The 21,526-nt window shown below is 41.1% G+C and overlaps 1 protein-coding gene across 2 annotated transcripts in view; it reads right to left on the bottom strand.

Moving 5' to 3' along the window:
- Nucleotides 1–18,830, bottom strand: part of SLC25A36 (solute carrier family 25 member 36) — a 32,300-nt gene extending 13,470 nt beyond the window's left edge. Inside the window, exons 1-4 of one of the 2 annotated variants that reach the window (XM_082288345.1) lie at nt 18,742–18,830; nt 9,365–9,535; nt 5,418–5,495; nt 2,661–2,761 (exon numbers count right to left, since the gene is read on the bottom strand). In XM_082288345.1, the coding sequence (XP_082144471.1) occupies nt 2,661–2,761; nt 5,418–5,495; nt 9,365–9,535; nt 18,742–18,782 (391 nt within the window). In that variant the 5' untranslated portion in view covers nt 18,783–18,830. The remainder of the gene's footprint in view (nt 1–2,660; nt 2,762–5,417; nt 5,496–9,364; nt 9,536–18,741) is intronic. The other variant, XM_082288346.1, reaches the window with a different exon arrangement.
- Between the last annotated feature and the right edge of the window lie 2,696 nt (nt 18,831–21,526).

The raw sequence follows: 21,526 nt of genomic DNA on the forward strand, positions 1-21,526 counted from the left end.
AACTAATTCATTCTTCTTGGGATAAAACAAACTTAGTAGAAGAATCTTAAAACCATAAATACACATTTTGAGAAGAATCAGGCCTAAAACCAACCAACAAAGGAAAAAATGCTTAAAATACTATAGCTCAGCTTTTCACTCCCAAAAACACCATGTGCATGAAACAATCCTTATTTAACAATGACATCAGTCTAGCCTGAGACATGTATTAGCACATGATACAAATAAACAGAACTTAAAGTTGACCGAAGTTCACTATTTGCAGTACTTTCATAAAACAATGTTACAATTGTTTTTTTTTTAAATGTATTTTTGTATCATTACTGTATTTTGCAAGCTACAGGAAAAGCTTTGCAAGTGCAAATCCCACTTCATGCTAATTAGGTATTAGACTTTACAAAACAGCAAGGTCATATCCAAAAAAAAACCCAACCCACCAAAAACCACCAACAAAACAACAACCCTCATTTAAGACTGAATTACACAACTCCTTACTGAAACCAATGGCAGCTGAAAAAGAAAAACACCAATACTGATTATTTTTTGCTAATTCTGAAGTATTTATCCACCTTGCCAATTCTGAAATCTTAGGTTCCAAAGCAAGTATTGCAACGATCTTCTGTATTAACCTGTCAGCCAAATAAGAGCTCACATTTGATCTTTTCCCTGTTATTTTGCCATTTCTTTAAGGTGATTTGCATCATACAGCAATACAAACCTTGCAGGTAAAACTGTTAATAGCTGGTTTAAGTGCATTTTCTGAAATATATTAGAATTACAAAACAAGGTTAGCACATTCCCAAGAAAGCACTGTTAATTTTAACTGCAGAGTCCTTTTCATGTATCAGAATAACACCAGAACAGAGAACTGAAATGTTGTTTGTCAAAGAACCTGAGAATTTCTGTACTGTACAGTGCCAAGACCTGTGGTGTGAACCTGCACCAACCATTCCATTTCACTTACTGGTTTAGAAATACAACTGCAGAACCTGGGAAGTGTGAGAAAGTTAACAGCCCCAAGAGCTGTTCAATGTTAAAACTTGTACACAAAAGTAAAAAAAGGCAAACAGCAATTAAGGCTCAAATCCATTTCCCCAGTGTCCTGCAGCTGTACATACAAACACACACAACCAACCTTCTGGAAGGGAAGCTGCTACAGAGCTCCATGACAAACTACAGCCTGAGGCTGCAAACACTCAGGAAAAGGCACTGCAGCACATCTCCATAAATGTACTTTTCACTACAGAATGAGGGCAGGAACTTCCAAAGGTGAGGAACACTCAGCACCTTCATTTGTCTTCAACTGAGGACAGACTTGTTTATATCACCCACACTTCCCCCTGCCCCCAAATTAAAGACATGTTTTATTCCCTTGACAAGAACCTGAAGACTCTTCATTTTTCTTGATGCAATTAACTGATTAGGATGAACTCTTCATTAAATCCCCTTCCATCCCATTCCCCATGCTGTTCACCTACAAACAAAAACACACACTTCTGGATGATCAAAAAATCAAACCCTGCATTGTCCTTGTCTGACTCAGATGAAATAAAAGAGCTCTTCTTACACCTTAAAGATTAAAACCTGCCACAACATTTCATGTGCCAGAGATGAACATTAGAGTCATTTAGGTATAAAGCTAACATCACTTATATTTTATATGCTATATAAAATCTTTATGTATCAGATTATTAGCAAGCATTAAATAGAAAACCAATCCTCTTCCTTACTCTGACATCACACCTCTGTGAGTCCATTCCAGATTGCTGGTACTCACATTCTATAGACTGGTTGTAAAATTTGACAGGAATTAGAAACTTCAACAATTAAATTGTCAGAATTCATCTGTGAAGTGCCCATGGCCTATAAAAAAAATATGAAAATTTGTTTTTGTGCAGGAAAGGCACAGGCAACAATAGATAAAATGTTGCCAGCCCAAGTTTTGATTTTCCCAGCACAAGTTCATGACCATAGCTCAGTTGCCTTTAACTCCCCCTTGTTAATGATCCCAAAGCACAAAATACACAAATAGAGCAATAAATATTGGTAGCTGCTAAAATACACCAAAGTTACACTGCAGATATAAAATAGGAATTATTTCTTCAGAGATGAAAACACATGAAAACTATGAAAAATCTGCTCTTCTCTGACTCTTTAATGGTAGAGCAAGCTTTTCACAGATTGGTATATGAACAAAGGAGGGGGGAGTGTTACATATAATTTACACAAATAACTGCAGGCACATTTCTGAAAGACAAAAATAAGTCAAATATACAAAGCCGTAGCAGAAAGTGGTGATAAAAAAACTGATTAAGAAGAATTAAACCAGAAGTCAGTGCAAACAATGTTTATAGCTTACAGAGCAACAAGTTACTGTTTTGAAAGGTTACATTTTTCATTTCACAAATTTACAACTGAAAAAGCAGGCATGCAGGTTTTCTAGAGAAGACTGCTCACACACATTTATCACTCAGTGGAGTTTCATGCATATAATTCTCTAGAGAGCCTGTTTAATGAGAGGCCAAGGCAGATAACCACTAAAAAGACATCATTCAATTACTGAACATGTTCTGTTTTGTTGGGGTTTTTTCCACATTTATTGTCACCTCTCATTTGCAGATATGACTGTAGGATGAAGCTAAAAAGTTACAGATCCTTACCTGCCACACCAGCTGAAATCATGTGTACCTGGGTAGAATCTGGATTGAAAATATTGTTCAACTTTTCCTTGCAGTTTGAGTAAGCAGCAAAATATATTGCTCTAAAATTAGAACAAAATCCAAGTTATGTTATGTTTAACATGTCAAAATCCTTAACAAGCAGAGCCATTAACTTCACTGACTGAAGATTATCTTGGGCTAAAACTTCCTTCCTCAGTAAAGAACTACTCAAGGACTAACTCTTGCAAAGTAGTGGGACTATACTAGGAATGGAAAAGAAAAAATTAAACATGACACTTGAACTTCTTTTCCCCCCAGACAACAGCTCCAATTATCAATTAGTGAGGGGAAGGACAGATAGTGTGAAATATGGCAGTGATTTTTGTGACACTAGGAAGTTCAGCCAAGGAAGAAAAACACTAAAAAAGTTTCAGTATTCTTCAACATTAATAATAGAACAAATTTCTTCTAATGGACCTAAACTCATTCAAAGAGCAGGACAATTTGAAGAGAACTAGCAAGTATGTAGCTTCTTAAAAAAACCAAAAAACATTCTTATTACTATAGCATTTAAGATTTAAAAGTTGCTAACTTGTGGTTATAAATATTTATGCTTTAAATGCTAGAACAGCTGTGAAGCTGCAATTCACATTTTGTTTCCAGAGTTCTGTATTTATAATAGACACTGATTTTTGTCTCTGAATATACCATGAAAAATGTTGTAAACTTGTGCCACACTCAAGTTTGTGAGCTGGTATCAAAACAAAGCCAAACAAAGTCAGCAGCCCGATTCAATATTATGAAAAATGCTTGCTTTTGGTCATTAAAGCTAAAAAACTTATTTTAAGCACATCTAAACCTCACATTTCAGGTTGTAACGCAGTTGTTTTATATCTACAGACACCTCTCTGCAAGAGAAAAAAAATGAATGTGCCACTTTTCCCGAGCAGAACGTTAACATCATTAGCTGTGCAAACATGTTTTTCTTTATTACAAAAAAGATAAAGTGCTTGTTTTGTGGGTGTAATTTCTAAAATGGAACCTGTACTCAGTTAAGTACACTGGATGTGTTAGGAAACATGCTTCTCTACAGCTTATTTAAACAAAGAGCTGATGTTAAATCCACTTAGCTAATGCTTAATTGAAATGAAGTACTGGTTGAAAACAGAATCAGCCAGAGGGAAATAAAGATGTGCTTATAAATAAGGTTTGCACAGTATATCAAGCTGACATTTTTGGTATGGCGGATGGGAGGCAACAAGCTAAGCATTTCACCTGGGGGAAGAACCAAAGGGGAACAGAAGGTTTCACATATAATTAACTGAAAAAAATTTGTTTTTTTCAGCTGAGGATATTCTTCATGGACGATAGACACTTATGCAATGGATCCCACTCCTGGGTAAAAATGTCTATTAAAGTGATATCAATATTGAAGATTTGACAGAACAGACTGGTCTATTGTACAAAAGTACAGGCTCTCCAGACTAGGAAGTGCTGACATCCCATAGGTGTCAAGAACAAAAACGTTACTGGGTTTACTTCAGCTTTTCCAAAGACTGGTGCTAATCTAGTGATCAGAAAATACCTCAGATATTCCCAAATCCTTAAAAAAAATTGCTAAAATAAAGATAATCTAATTCCTTCATTGTGTTTTTCTCTTATTTATGCAGAGGATCTAAAGAACATTATCTCATCACATCTAAAGTTCAGTTTAGTAATATTTTTCAGAAACATCCCAGTACCTCAAACCAGAAAAGTTAGGATACTCTCCAACAGTGTGCAAGAGATAGGAATGTTTTCTCTTCAAACAAAATAAACAAACAAACAAAAGCAGGGCATTAAGTCAAGGAAAGAATAAAACCTTTGTGGAATATATTCCCCCTGCATAAAGGCTCTTCTCTTAAACAAAGAAAAACTATGAGCCAGGAAACAACTTCAAGTATCCTCATCCAGGCCTAAAGAATTATATTACTTTTACACAGCTTTTTTCTGTACTCTTCCTATGTACTCTCCTATTTTTGGACTGAACTTCAGCTAGCAGTTCTATGTAAGGATAAATTCAAACTCTGGCATGATCTGTTCCTCTCTCTGCCTGCCAGCACCAGCTGAGGAGCTGGAGTATTTGTGCTGATGCAGAGCAATAGACAATAGCAACACCACTGCCAACTAGATCAGATTTACATCCTCAGCCCTGCACTGCCCCAGTACCCTTTGGAGCACAGCCCACTGCTGGATCTGCTTTCTCTGGGACAGCTGGTGAGTCTCTCATCGTACCCAATGTCTCAACCTTTTTGAGGTTTCAGAACAGGCTTTCTCCTCCTGCAGGGGAGCACCAGGCAGTGCTTCACCAGAACTCAGGAAGGAAGACCCAGTGTTTTGAGGATACAGTCACATAATTGCTTCCTGAAGATGAAGGATTAACTGAAAGCTAAGTATACCTTTGTATTTTCCAAGATCCAAACTTGTAGTTTACATGTGCAATTCCTTACAAATTTTTCTTTTTAACTGGACAAAACTCTGCACAAGGGATAGTACACAACAGTAAATACTACTACAGTAGCACATAGTATAAGAAATGCTGAGACAGCTGGAGGTCTGGAGTACATAAATGGCTCAATTCCTCAGGCAAAAAATTACCCCAGGAACCAAAGGTTACCTGCTGCCAATTAAGTATTTACAACTGCAGATGCAAGACTTTTTTCAAATAAACCTTAAATCCCTTAATGTATTTCATTTATTGTGCATATCCGTACTCACCTGGAAGGTGCAACACCAACTAAATTAGGACCCAGCCCTCTGAATAGAGATCGAGGGCCTTCATTTTGCAAGATCATCCTAGAAAACAAAAAGACAATACTGGAACATTCACAGCAAAATTAAGGAATGTACTAACCACCAAAACTATATTGTGTGAAAAGCTTTCATAGTAACTGATATTAATACAGTGCTGACCATAAAAAACATTAGTCATTTCCTAGAATCAGCATAAAAAAATTACATTATTGCTCAACATACCATGAAAACCATAAACTAAATGCAGGAGTAAGACTTAACATCTCAATACAGGTTTAACTTACGTATACATGGATGCATGTACATGCATCCATGGAATATGGATGCAGGAACACATACATGCATGGAGTTGTCTGTTAGGAAGTTAAAGAAAGCCTCCTTGAATCTGGGACAAGATACAAAGCATGGAAATGTTCCCATTCATGTAGGTTGTAGATTGCTCAGGAAACAAAAATACTTTTTTCTACACTTACACTCCTTTCACCACTCTTCAGCTCCCAATGCTTGTGATCTTTTTTGAGTGGGAGGGCCAGAGAACAAAGGGCAAGAGAAGGAGAGGAAAGAGACTTCAGAAGTTCAGTTTCACTGAGTCATTGCTGTCCAAGAGCCACTCTGGAAGATGTTGCTCTACTGCTCATGACACCCAGCCAAGGACACCTTTGGCAATTTATTATCTCTTCTCAAAAAGAGAGAGACCTCAACATGGCTTTGCATGTGCTACCCCACTGATTCCATAAGGTTCCCAACAGTTCCATGGCAGAAGTTTGTATCTGTATCTGTAAGGCTGCTTTCCTCCATGTTCTGGTTTTCTCATACCCATAAATTACCGAAATCCACTAAGTATTCAACTAGTAGCCCATTCTTAGCTTTTTCTTTAAGGCATGGTGATTATTTTGCCTGTAGTAAAAGGAAGTTGAAAACTTTTGTGTGAAAAGTGGCCCTTGCTAGAGGCTGGCAGGTATTTCCTCCTACTCCTCTGAACTGTTGCCTGTGTGCTCCTATCCAAGCACTGCTGCTGGGCTGTGGAGCCAGTGGTTTTTTGCTTTCTGACTTGTTCCAGAGAAGACAAACCTTACCTGTCCACACAAGGTAATTCACTGATAGTAACTGAGACAAGAGTGCAACCCATGCAGAGTCACAGCCACAGTACAGTCCTCACATCTCCTATACCAGGTCTACTATGAGCACAGCTCAGGAAAGACTGCTTGGGTGGCAGCAGGGTATAACCTTCCCCATTTGTGGAATTTACAGAGAAGCAGGGATACAAGCAGTGAGTTGAGACCTCAAATAAGGCATTATTAGTCCTTTAGTTTTGCAATATGGATCCCATGTAGTTGTGGATTTTAGGAAGAGTTGAAGACCTTTATGCAGCAAGGTACCCTGGCACAGCAAGAGACTATGCATTAATATTCAGTTTTAGTGAAATCAATCTGCCCCACAATCTAGATGCTAATCACTGGTATTTTACAAAGTATGGTAGGACATGGGAAGAGCAGCAAGGACTACCTGCATCCCATTACTGCAAATTGCTCTAGCAATTACTTTAGAACCAGATTTAAAGTTAAGAATTAACTACATTCCCAGATGCTGCAAAACAGAACCCTGTGCTTATTGATTTAGAAGCATTGGCCAATGCACACAAATAGGTCTCCTGTATATTTCTTCTTCAAAGAGACATGCAGGTTAATGACAAGTCAATTACTCAATAAAGCAAACTACCCTTGTATAAATGGCCATTTTGTTTGGAATTTACTACGAGAACAAACAAGTGAAAGCAATCTATAGCACTGAAGGAGATTCCAAGCCTATTCTGACTTCCAGCAGCTGATTCACAATTGCTCTGCTGCTAAATCAAACTGAAAGTTTGCCTTTACTTTCACTAAGCAAAGATAAAACAGTGGTTCTGCAGTTACCACTGCTATTTAGGAATACTGACATATAAGGTGTCCAGCAACATTCCAGCTTTCTGTCCATAACAAGTACCTATCATTTCACTATGTGAGCAGCATTGCTCCACAGCAGTAATTGGAATATTGAGCGCATACTCAAAGACACCTTGGAAATACAAATAACTTGGACCTTGTTTTTGTTATTCTGAAAGCATTTTTATGCCTTGCAATGCTGAACCCAATTAACATGATCTGTGTTCACTTAAACCACTACTTAAAACTCACTACCACCACATCATGTGTTACACGTGTATATATGCACATATAAGCTATACATGTATTCAAAGCAGCAGGAATCTCAGTGTCTTAGAAACATAGGAATGAAGTGTACCAGGTCTATTTGCTTCTTTCGGATCTACAGTCCCAGAATTTGACAGAGAGCAAAGAGCTAAAGAGAGGTTGCAACAGACAGGATTATATTGGAGGTAGCTACTGATGCTCTTTTCCATTCACAGACACCAGCTGGAGGAGTGCCAGAGGCTGCACTGAAAATAAGACACAAACTTTTACATTAAAGAGCAGATCCCAGAGCCTGCACTTGTTTACTGAAAGCAGTTAAGGGCAAATTCATGGTTGGAAGAGCAGGACAAGTGCCCCATACAACCTCAACTGACCTTCTTATGTCACATGGAGAGCCTGCACTGGGAGGCTGGTGAGATTTCCATTAGCAAGACCTCAGGTTTAAATTGTGCAAGATGAATGATGAGAATATGGAATATGAAACGCAACACATATCTAAGAACAAAAGAATTTGCTTTGGTTGCCAATCAATAGAGTCACCTGTTATTCTGAGTTTGTTTCCTGACAGAGATGCCTTTGAAGTCACCTCCACTGATGCTTAAGATGCAGAAATGATTCTACAGCAATCAGTTCACTGAAATTCTGACATAATTTGCCTGATTCACGCTGCTTTTAGACTGAATAATGTGAGCCTTGGAGCACTGCACTGAATTTGCTATGACACAACCACACTCTGACAACTATGAGTCAAAAAATATCAAGTGACAGTAAGGGCATGACAGTGACAAAGGAATCCAGTTTTATTTCCCCACTAAACAGCCCTAGTACCTTAAACAAGAGTAACCATGTCCTGCACCTATGTATTTTTATTGTCACAGTCCATTGCCATGTCACTTGGTATTTTTTCACATTTACTGTATTTAAAGAACTTGAAACCCAGAATTTGTCAAGATTCAACCAACTTTCTAATGCAAGAAGCAGTAGCAGGTCCTTCCTGGAAGAAATTTCCCCTCCTCCCCAAATACTGAAGGTACCTCCCCTCCCCTTAACTGGTGAGCCCGAGCCCCCCAGGGTGAAGTGAACCCTTCCTGTGAGCATTACAAGCAGTTTAACTGTGACCTTACAACTTTCCTGCTGGCTCCTGAACTACACAAGCACTGCCAGCAAGGAGAGGAGAGGCAGCCCTCATTCAGTAAGGCACTACACAAGCAAGACATCCCAGATCATTGCAAAAGCTGACCTTAGCTATTTCTTACTAGCTCTAAAAGAGTATTACTAATCACACATCCACCAGAACACATTCAAAGGCATAAAATGTGTGGGTGGTGAAAGCTGAAAGAGACTAAAAGGCTGAGTAAACTTTAATTGCCTCCATATTTGGTTACTTCTATGATTTGGACACAAAATAGTTAAAAAAGTCTTAAACTAACACTTTTTCAGAATGAACATGAGAGTCTGGCATGTAAATGTTACAATGTTGCCAGCACGAAGTTAGGAGCTGAGTTGTACAAGGTAAATCTGCTCTGGCTACTTGGAAGATAAAAGCTCAAGCATGAAGGACATTTGAAAATTTGGGAACAGTTAAAAGGCAAAATATGGGAAGTCATCTCCTAGTAACATCACGACACATGTAAGAGTCAATCTTTCACACAGATTTGTTCAGCACACCTGTCCTCCTCCCTCCCCAAAATGAACCCAAACCTTTGTGCCAGCTACACTCACTTCAGACAGTGGAGAGGTCCAGGAGAAACTCTGGTTACTCGGTTGACGGTAGCACCATTCACAGTGTTGAGATGAACTTCAGATATATACAGAGTCACAGAGGAGGACTGCAGTCGTGTTTTTACAACTTCCAGTGGACATGTCAGAATTGCACCAACAGTGCCTCCACATCTGCAAAGGTAAATAGGATCGCCACATTTTTAACTGCAAAGTAACTGAAGGGTACCTTCACATAGAATGGACATTATACTCAACACAGTCACACTGCAAAGGTGAAGAACCAACAGGAACACGTGTCACAATGACAGTTATTTGCCCTTGAAGGCAAGTAAACTGTTAAGTCAGTTTGTAAACCCCACAACTTGAAGTGAAAATTTAAACAGAAAAAAAAGTAGTCAAGGTACATAGCTTTCGGTACATGCTGTTCAAATCAGTTCTGGAAAGTAGCTCAGTAGCTTAAATGTTTAACTTTTTATGGTAAATTTTAACTTTATTTTTTTAATGTTTAGTGTGCTCCTGACCACAAACAAGGTGCCAAAAATCCTTAAGGGCAGAAGAGGTTTATGCACTATGCACACAGGGCTACATGTAAAAACTGGTAAAATCTGTGGTGCGGCAATTTAACACCATCTTCAAAAGCCCGACTGCATTTCAGTCCTTGTACCATGAAAGCAGCGGCTGTGCAAGTGCTTCCTGAGCTCTGCCCGTTTCAGAAAGACAGACCAGGTACTGCAGAGTAGAACCTGCAAGGCCAGAAGAGCTCACACGGCTGACCAGGTGAAGAGTCGCAGGGTTTGCTTCAGTCTGCCTCTCGTTCTGAGAGCGAGCCAAGGCAAGCTGTGCACAGCTTGTGCTGACAGAGCAGTTCCTGCCGTTCTGCTCGAGCACAGCGCAGCCAGGAACAAGCTGCCCTGCACAGCTCTGCTCAGAGCCTTCCTGGGCTTCCTCAGAACTCAGTGATTAATAGCTACATTCTTAGTTGTGCAACTAGAGCCTCAGAGGGAAAAATAGCAAATCCACAAATTCTGAGTTCCAAGACTCAGTCTCTTGAACATTTTCAGAGATCAGTATTCTTAACATTGTTAAACACCCTTCTTAAAACTATGGCCAGGACACTATCTCCTTTAAAAAACAAACTAACTAACTAAAAATCCAACCCAAGGAAGCAAACCTAGATTTCAATTCAGGTATTAATGCTAACTACAGCTCAGTTTGAAATGCACTAACACATAAATACAATTTGTACTAAATTCAAAGGGCGAAGCATTTGCTTCCCCTAATAAATATAACAACATATATATATAATGAGAAGAAGTGCTTGATTCTGACAAGATAGTTATCAGCTATTTTTTTTTTTTGTAACACAAGAAGCTCAAACACCCCCAAACCCTTTAATAAGCTGTAAGCCTGTTCAAGTCTTTTTAAAATGTTTTCCAAAATGCAACAGAGAGTTCAGTCCAGAGTAGGAGTAACAGCTAAGACTCAAGATCTCCTATAAATTTTAATAGGAGGGTAGCCTGACAACTCTCTTCTACCATAGGGAATACAAAAAATATAACACTGCACCCTACAAACCTACTCTGTTTGTATGAAGTGAACTGAGAGTAGAGCTGCCAAGCAGAAGTTTGATGATGTTCACTTAACACTCCATTTAAACACAGTGACCTAGAGGTACCCCATTACTAAGCCTAAAGGCATCTTGCCCATCCCTAACTCCAACATTAGACTGAAGTCTATTCTCTTCCAAGGTTTAATTGGGGAAAGATAATGAGTTTCTTTGCCAGTCTGGAAAAAAGTGTTATCACAGGAAGACGAAAGACAGTCCTTCAGTATGTGCCGCAGACATGTGGTTACAGCCTCACACAGACCTTAGAGCAACCTGCTCTGAATGAACAATTCACTTGTTTCTAACAGTAAGGTACATATAAACTTATTTTAAAATTAGAGTTGCAGAAAGAGAGAGTAGATGTGCTAATATTTATTTCAGCCAGGGTTGGAAGCAGGAGCATGTAACATGTTAAGGTTCCTTATGAACAGCATGTGAGAAGCACAGGCAGATCAGCTCCCAAAACAATTTGACATGAAGCTACAGAAGCTCTAAAGCTCTGAGACAAAGTTGCCTGTGTTTCCTGCAGTTCAAAACAGAGTCCACCCCATAGTAACGTGCCTATGCAGGCAATGTAGGAAGTGGGCTTTAGAGTTTATTTCCTTTCTTGCAATCCTTACATTTCTGTTCCCCTTGAGCTTACCCTCTTGAAAACATTTCTGCGTTTCATTTTGGACAGGTTACACGAGAACTTGTTTTCAAGCAATAGTAATCACAAGAGAAAGTACATGGTATGATTTATATTAATGAGATAAATGCTATGAAGTGGGGAAGAAATGAGGACAAAAAACTTGACCTGCATTCTTGAACAGGGCTTGGAGTTTGGAGCCCTTAAGCTCCCTCCAGCTACATCAGAGCAGAAAAATTTTCTAAAGTTGAAGATTAATGCTGACCTGGATGCTCCCCTACACCACACCCAAATCACAAGGGATGCCTGACTGCAACACTTCTGCCAGACATCCACTGTAGATGGGTCACACGTCCTTCACTCAGCAATGGATTACTTGGGAAGAGGGCTGATACACAGCTACTCTGTGGTTGCTCTTTGTAACTTTGGCTACAGCAGGCACTGGTCAGTGGCAGCCAGCAGATGTAACAGCAGCCAGCACTATGATCACACGCATCATAAGCTCTCTTTAAGAGCCTTTTCCTGCACCACATTCTGCCATTCGGGTAATTTCAAATAATCAGCACCCTTGGCAGTTTCTTGCTGTTGTGCTTCTTTGGTTAGCCTTCTCTTAAACAATTTAAGATGTCTTGACTAATCCCAAGAATATTTTTAATGTTTTCCACTATTGACAGTTTTAATTAAACTTCTGTCTCCCATCTTCAAGACCTCAAGTTGCTAGTTAAAATTGCTGAAGAAAGCTGAGAAGTTTTACAGTGCTATGTTGTTCTGTAATTCAAGTCTTGGCAAAATTCCCAATTTCTACTTCTGTCAAAGTAATATGTGACTTTCCCAGCCCCCAAAAAGCCCCATATAATAGACACAACATCCGAAACTGAAGGAGTAAAAGAAACATCTTGATATGTTGAGGAACCAGAACTTTCTCCATGGCCACAAGATCCACTGAGTTTGAATTAAACTACTAAATGAAGGCATAATTCAGTAACTACCCTGACTTGTCTACTTCACTTGACCTTTAAGATAAACACCACAAGGCTTGACAAAAATCTGTTTATGAAAAACTGTCAGTAAACAGAGCTTGTGGGTAAATAAAGAAGAGAAACAATTCAAGAATATGCACACTGTACAAATAAGCATAGCAGCTGTTCTGTCACCAGCATCAATGACAGTGTATTTTACTTAGAAATGTATTTCCAGCTTTGCTTATTTAACACACTACTGGGAATACCATCAGAGACAGCTATGTTTTTGTGCTCAAGTCCTTGCAGGCCATTAACAGCCAGCCACCAGCTCCAGCCTACAAGTGCTCTATAAATTGCCAGCAGACTGCTGCCACTTTTCCTGCTCCCCTCCTCACTGGCTCAAATTAAGGGGAGTATTTTTAGCTTGTGGCTTAACACACATTAGGAACTAGAACAGTTCAGAAAAACTTTATTTAAGCAGTTTGAAGAATATTAGATTTCTTCTCCTGGAAAATGCAGGTGAGATTTTGTAAACTACTTCAGAAATTTCAACTACCTAAAACCACTCTGGGCTTGAGTCTCTCCAGCCATGCATGCACCAGGCCCCAACAAGTGTGACTTGCAGGAACACTTATTAATGTGTAGCTTTTTCTCCAGGATTAAATGAATTTCACCTGGTAGCATACATAGGTGAGCGAATACACTCCTGCTGACAGTACAAATGGGAAGTGAAGAATGGCAAGACCTGAGACACTCCTGTGTCTGAATGCTTACTGCAGTTTCCAGTGAATGCTGTTCAGAAGACCAGTTGCTCATCTTATCTATCTTAAATGTGATATTCACCTCTCATCAATGTTTACTACAAGCCTTCTTCAGCTTTACCAAGTGAGTATTAAAAAAAGCTTGCAAAGCTGACTTTCATCAGAAACATCTGATCATAAAAGGCTACAAGAACCCACCTGTAGGGTCCAAGTAATTTGAAGGGCAGAAAAGCAGAGATCAGTAGGTAAATCCACAGAAATAAACACTCTGGTTAAAAAAGGAAGACCAAAATCCCACTACTATTAACACAGTCAAGTTAGAAAATTAAAATTTCAACTTGAGCCTTCTTGTATAGTTTAAGAGACGTCATACTCAGTGAAACAAGATAAATGGACATCACAAGATGCAGTTACCATCCGCAGGATCATGACAGACCTAAAAGAAAAACAATAAAACTAAGAACAGTTGTCTACTTGACATCTCTTGGACTGAAGAATCTAGGAAGATGGCAATGTTCTCCTAAACTAAGGAAGACATTTCTCCTCCAAAAGCATCCATTAAAAAAAGAAAAAAAAAAACACCAAAAAAACCAAAAAAACCAAAACAACACAAAAGAAACCCCAACCACCCACAACACATTTAATTTGATCCCAAATGTCAATTTAGAAGACCATCACCTCACTTGTTTAACAGAAACAAACCTGGAACTATCGGGCTTTAAATTCTCCTAACAGTTCAACAGATACAGCTCTGACAACCACTGTCCTCAGACAGACCTGCATTATTTGTGTGACACTCCAAGGAAAGAAATATGCACATGCTTCAAAAACCTAAACCTGTTCAGCCTTCACATCCCAAGTTCTCCTTCCAGACATGGCTACACAAGAAAGTCTTCTCTTATTATTGCAAGGTGAAGGTATCTGCTAAGGAGTCACCGCCCTTGTCCAGAGCAGCTGAGTATCTTCTACTGGTACCTATCAGCCCTGCAAATACCACCAGAGACAGCTCTAGCATGAATGAGGGTCTCAAATTCAGCCACTGGACTGCCTAGAAATGTTCTAAAGCACACTAATATTTCAAATGCCAGTGCAGGCTGACTTAGAACTGAAACTGACATTGCACATTTTCTTAAATTCCTTGAGATAATGATGTATTTTACAAAAACAAAAGCCACGGCTGCCTAGTGCTAGGTTCAGATTCACCTTTCACAGTATTTGTAACCACAGCCTCAAAGACTTAAAGATAACCCTTGACCCTGTTATCTTAGGTCTACATTCATTCATGTATTTTACCAGTTACTTATCTTTCCTGTACGAAAATGAAACTTCCATGCAAACACTGGCTGTCAAAAGACACAGCAAGAAACCTGAGCTCAAAACTCTGTCAAAAAAAGAAGAAAATTATCCAAACAACTTGGAATCAGAGCACCTTTCTATCTCTTTATCACTTACTGCAAATTCAGGTCCCAAGTCTATCAGCAGTTTCATGAGCTGTCTTAACTTCCACATCAACAAAGTTGCAGCTTTGTATATTAATTTTACAGTATCTGTCTTTAGAGAGTTTAGAAGGGCTTTAGCAAGTACAGCTTTCAAAAACAGCATTCATTAATCCTGAATTTTCAGGGTTTTCCTGTTATTATACTGTTCAACTTGAGTACTAGCAGCCAAAAACCTTTACCCACCTTACTCATCAATTATGTTTCTTTGTTGAAACTTAGAAAGTGTAAGTTAAGCTCACATCCTTAAACTACAAATACTAATCAAACTTGCTATTTCTAATTAACAGTATAAAAATAAAATTGCCCTGGATGTGCTGCCACACAGAAACTTACAAGTGAAAACAGGAAAAACACCACCACAGGATCAAGCATCACTGGGTTCCATTATTCAAAACAAACATCAACATGAACAGTGTAGCTTCTATTAGGAGCCAGGGTAAATAAATATTTACAATAACATTTGTATTAAGAAAAAACAGCTCAAAGCATCTAGAAAGAAATATGAGAAAAATACCAGTGGCACGGTTTCTCAAGTACTGACAGCAATTTTCATGCAATTTAGTAACCCCATGGAGCAACCCCAAGCTTTAAACAAACACCGTCTTGTTTCACACAAAAATGCATCTGAATATAAAAATAACCTCAAGTTTGGACAGAAGAGCATTAACCTCCTTCTCACTTGTTCTGAAACACATCCAGGGTTATGCCAGGAATGTATTTTAGGGCAGAGAGGAGCTGAGTGCTTAGCAACTCAGTTATGACTCAAGTGGCTGTTTTCTGAAAGGGAGTAAAAAAGCCCCCACTATCATAATACGTGTTACACATTATTAACTATCTTCTGAAATCAGAAAAAGCCCAAGGATCTTTAATCTTTACTTCATATATTTCAACAGTGTCTGATCTTGCTGAGAATTCAAACACTTAAATACATTTTCTGCACCTTAACCATTTTAGCCACTGCAGGGATTTGCCAAGAACCTCTGTCAGACAGAGCGGTTACAATTACAGACCAATTTAAGACCATTCTATAATCAAAACAAATAAAGAGGCTCCTTCCTATACTTCCTCACACATTATATTAGAAAACAGCCAGATTTCTGCAAGAAATGCCAAGAGTGAAGAAAAGAAGCAAACCTGAGACTATCCAACTGTGAACTCGGAAAAGCAGCTGTCCACCTCCTAACCCAATCCCCTCCTTTTGCTGAGGAAACAATGCTCACACAAGTTCACTGCTCTGATGGAAGCTTGTATGATACAGAATTACTGTCAAACTTTCTGGAAATGAAGAATAAATCATGAAAACCTGAACACTATTTTTGTAGCCAACACCTGAATTTTCACTGGATGGCTGCAAGCCAGAACATCCAAAACGTATTAATCTTTCCTATAAAGCAAAACATTAAGGTTTTCTACTACTTTTTTAAATGAGTCTAACAACTAGAAAAGCAACTATAACTTACTACTTGAACAAAAAATGTTAATTACATCCTATATTTCAATCACTACTTTTTAATTTAAGAATGGAGCATGTTCAACTGTATCCTTGCTTTACAATAAAAGGACCTGAGTTTATACTACCAACATAATGTCTACAATGATAATAGCTGCTATTTGACTGTGTGGTGGAAAAAGAGAAGATACACAAAAACCCCATACAGCCTAGGCAGCCACAGAGAGATCCCAGAATGGCCCCGCTTACGTTACTAAGCCAGCAGTATCATCTGTTGAAGTTTCATTACAGAAAGCAGGAACTGAAGAATGAACGCCAACAAAACAAAACAAAAAAAAGCCAAAAGCCAGCAGACAGATAATCATGTTGTTTTCATAGAGGCTCTGGTGCAACTTAAATGCAAACAAAGTTCCGTTCCTCTAAGTTTCACTGAAGACTAAAGATCACTCAGGTGATCTGTAGTGCACCATGCTTGCAAAGTCATGAGATGACCCCAAAAAACTCTTCTACTGCAAAATGTGACCAAATAGACAGTGCTAGCTTGGCTGAACTAAAGTTACAGGAAACATGTGGCTGGTACTCAACCTCTTCGTCACAGCATAACCCCTGACCCAGCTGGCCAGCACCTAACCATTGACCAGACTGCTCTGCAATAAATAGGAATCAGCAAGCTGAGCTGAGCAATCTTCATCTGGTCTTGAGTTTCAGGTTTGTAAACCTGTTTCTGACATAATGCACAATTCTGCCCAGTAATTTCCCCAGTGCAGAGCTGTCAAGCTGAAGGTCTACAATCAGGCGCCACACAAAGAATCCTTAGAGCTGGAAAGGACCTCTGGAAATCATATTGTCTAATGTCCCTGGCAGGGTCACCTGGAGCAGGTGACATAGGAACATGTCCAGGTGGGTTTGGAACATCTCCAGAGGGGGAAACCCCACAACCTCCCAGGGCAGCTGTTCCAGTGCTCCACCACCCTCAATATAAAGAGGTTCTTCCTCATGTTGAGGTGAAACTTCTTGTGTTTCAGTTTGTGGCCTCTGCTCCTTGTCTTGTAGCTGGGTATCACTGAAAAAAGTCTGGCACCATCCTCTTGGCACTTCTTTGAGATATTTGTACACATCAATGAGATCCCCTCTCAGTCTTCTCCAAACTGGGCTAGAAAACAGGCCCAGCTCCTGCACTTTGTTCTCATATCAGAGATCCTCCAGATCCCTCATCATATTTGTAGCCCTCTACCAGACCCTCTCCAGCAGCTCCCTATCCTGCTTGAGTTCCTGCTATTGCTTTTCTGAATGCTTACAAGGATGCAAAGTCTGAAGAAACCAGTACACATTACTGCATCTTGGGCCTCCTGCTGCATAACCACTCCCCTCTTAAACAGAGTGCAAGAAATTAAGGGGATGACAAAGCCCCCCCACAGGCACTGGATCAGGTGCACAATGCTGCAAAGTGTGCCAAAAGCAGAGAAAGTACTCACATGTATCCAAGTCACTCAGACTTGCTCAGAATCAATACACTGTTCTGCCACCTCAAACACCTCAGTCCAGAAGCAGCACAGGAGCATAAAGGGAAATCACAGCTTCAAGCTCTCTCATGGGATGCAAGGTGTGTCCCCTGTCACTTCTGCATAGCCATGCTCACTACCCAAACATACGTTTACAGTCAAGTCCACCAGGTCCCCCAGCTTTCCCTTTGAAGCTGGGTGCCCTTCCCAACCTGCCCCTGGAAGGACCACAGGCTTCTGAAATACAGTTTTGAAACTTAAAAACAAACATTTTGAAACTTCATTAGTAGCTGTAAAGGTAAAAAAATTACTTCAAACCGAACTAAGGCTACATCTTTACTTCTGGGAACATTCTTCCCTCCTATTTCTTCTGCCTTTGTGGGTGGAGAGCTGTACGACCGTGCCAAAGCTCCACACGGAAGCGCAGCACATACCGGAGCGTTAAAATGCATTCCATGGATACAGCGGCCCTTGGACACGAGCGTGACCAGCGGGACATTCCCAGCCCGCGGAGCCGCCAGGGGAGTCCCGGCAGCCTCTCCGTACAGAGGGGTAGCCCCTGCACAGTGGGCCCTGCGTGCTTCTCCACGAAAACGCCAGATTAAGGGACAAACCCGGGAACCGCAATCAGATGGAGCGGGCTGGTGTTACGCGAAGCCTCCGCCCCGCCTCCCCAGGGGCCCGCGTTCCACCCGTGACACAACGCAACACCCGGGGCCGGGCCCGACCCCGCAGCGGGCCCGGAAGGGCCTCAGGGCGGGAAGCAGAGTGCGGCCCCCTCTCTCCTCCCCGCGGCCCCTCGGGCACAGAGGAGCGAGGCAGCCCCTCACAGCCCCACCGAGATGTCCCCAGGCAGCCGCTCCAGGCCGCCGCCGCCCGCGCGCCCAGGCCAGCCAGCAGCGGGGCCAGACCCGCATCCCGGGGAGGAGGACGGGAAAGCGCACGAGCCGTTCCCGGGGCTTCACCTACCCGCCGGCAAAGAGATGCACCAGGGTGTCTCTTTGGCTCATCCTCGTCGCCTGCACCCGGGCGGGAGGAAGGAGGTGCCGGGCGCTTCCGCCCCACGCTCACAGCGCCGCTCTTGGCAGGGCTCAGCATAAATACGGGCGGGCCGGCTCCGCCTCCCGCTGCCGGCGGGGCTCCGCAGGCACACGGGCCACGGCTTCCTGTGAAGGAACGGAGGCCGGGCCGGGCTCCGCCTCCCGCTGCGGGCGGGGCTCCGCAGGCACACGGGCAGCGGCTTCCTGTGAGGGAAGGGGGCGGGGCGGGGCGGGGCCGGGGCGGGCCGAGCCGGACCCGCCCCTCGCCGCGGCCGCTGCGGCACCTAGAGTGCGTGGCTATGAATATGCATGACATGAATATGCAACGACCGCCCCCAGAAAACCGATGCTGCTATTGGCTACGGAAGCGTGACGTCAGGCAGGCACTGGGCCCACCTCGTGAATATGCAACGAATCTCCTCGCCCCCAAGTAAACAGAGGCCGCCATTGGCCCCGGGGTGTGACGTCACGCGGGCGCTGCCTCAGACTGTCGGGCTGGCGTGGGGAGCCGTGAGGCGGCGGCGCAGCCGGTGCGGCGCGGTTGTGGCGGGCCCTGTCCCACCTCTCACATTCCAGAACTGTCTGGACACAGTGCTGTTCCCTGTGCTCTAGGATGACCCTTCCGGAGCAGGGAGGTGAGACCAGATGCCCCACTCTGGTCCCTTCCAACCTGACCCCTTCTGTTACACCCGCAGCCGCTGAGGCTGGGAAGGTCACAACCAGCAAGTGCAGAAAATGTGGGGAAAAAGGTATGAAAAGCCAGCCCCAGGGCCCTCAGCAACCCCAAACAGCAGCACTAGTAAGGTGTGTGGTGGCCTTAGTTTTTGTTTCCTCTTATTCTTGACTTAGGGGTCATCCCCTCAGCTGCTGAAGCAATGCGTCTCCCCAGAGGCACCCAAACGCTGCTCCTTGGGGTGTTTCTGAAGGGAGTGTCCTGGCTCACTGAGTGGCTTTCATCTTGGTTTTCCTCAAAAACATACGGATAAGGGAAAATAAATAAGGCTAAACAGGAAAACACTTAACATCATGTGTAAAATTGTCATCAGAGTTAATATGTTGAAAATCCAAGTACCTAAAGACAAATACATGACTTGCTAAAATCTTCATGAATATCCACAACATCCCCCCCACCCTCCCCCAAAATGTAAGCAGATATTTCATAACAGCAGAACAGAACAAGATTGCATTTTCAAAGCTATGTCTTAAATGAGAAATGCTCCTCTGAGCATGTGAGCTCATGTGGAAGACAAGTTGGAAATGTAATGTGAGATTTTTGAAAGTGTGGTGGGAGTTAAGGAGGAGGTTGGATGGGAGAAGGCTTGGACAAGTGTGAGATGTGGAGATGATGGGGAAGAAAATTGTTACATTGCACTGAGACAAGTAAAAGTAGGACAATGATTTTGCAGCTGGGATCCTGCATTACCACTGGGCACAGCATGTAGTTGAAACTAGCGAATGGCAGAGGAATAATTGTTACAAAGTAGAAAAACACGCAAGACTTTCACAAGCCTGTAGTATGTGTGTACGAGATATATTAAATTTAATATTCAAAAGTGAGAAAGCATCATATGCTGCTTGGCACAAGATTTCACACTGAAAAGAGTAAATATATTCTGGTTAATTAAAACAGATACATTATTTTGAAAGTATTGGAAAGCTTCAACAGTGATTTTATTAAATCCTGCATGAAAGATGGTCATATGCCGAATACTTCATGTGAGGTCATGGGTCCAATTTTTTTCAAACTCTTTCAGTAGCTTAAAAAGGAACAGAAGATGGGTTTTCTGCAGGCCATGTGATTCCATCCAGGAGAATGTGTCCCAGTAAACTCAAAAGAAGATTCAATACTAGACACAGGCTCTGCTTTATTCTGTCTCTGTATAGGTGAACTCCTAATCTGGGAAATTTTAACTTCATCTGGCATGCATGGCTTCCACGGTGGCAAACAAGAAAAAGTAATGTGGTTATTTTCATGAATACTTATTGAATAGCTAGAATGAGTTGAGCTGTTGAAACATTTTCTTTACATAAATGGATGTTTTGTAATTTTTAAAAATATATCATTTTATGGAAAATTTAGACATTCCATTGAAATGTTTAAAGGGTCTGAACTGAAATATTTTCAATTTTTATTAGGAGTCTGAAGCACTTTGATTCAAAATTATTTTGCACTATTTCTTGAGAATTGACTTTAATACCACTTCTATTCTCCTTGTTAGGCTGGGATTTCTGGCTGGACTGCATATCCATAATATTTGATGGATATGGATTCTTACAGCATATTTTCCCTTTCATCCATCAGGGTAAGTGTGGAGAGGAGCTGACACGTGGGATCACACCCGAGAGTGCAGACCATAAATAAAAACATCCAAATTGCATGAAATCCCATTTTCAAAAGATCTCATTCATACAAGACTTTGTAAGATTTTGGGGTTTTCCATACTTTTATTGCAAAAACCTGACTAATTCTTCTACTTAATATTCAGTCTTTTTTACCTCTTGATTTCTTAGAAATAATAAATTAAAATAGAATTTTTTTGGATGGGATTTGGGTTTAGTTTTGCTATTCTGCTTCATGTAGCAGAATATGTGTAATAGAACTTAACAAAGATGTCATAGGAGACAAAAAAAAATTGAAGACTTTGTTTCAGTTTTTTTCTAACTTTTCCTCAAGATACACGTACCATGTGCGGCACTTTTCCTCTTGTAGTCTT

This window comes from Coloeus monedula, assembly GCF_965178545.1.
Source record: "Coloeus monedula genome assembly, chromosome: 10".
Classification (NCBI taxonomy): Eukaryota; Metazoa; Chordata; class Aves; order Passeriformes; family Corvidae; genus Coloeus; species Coloeus monedula.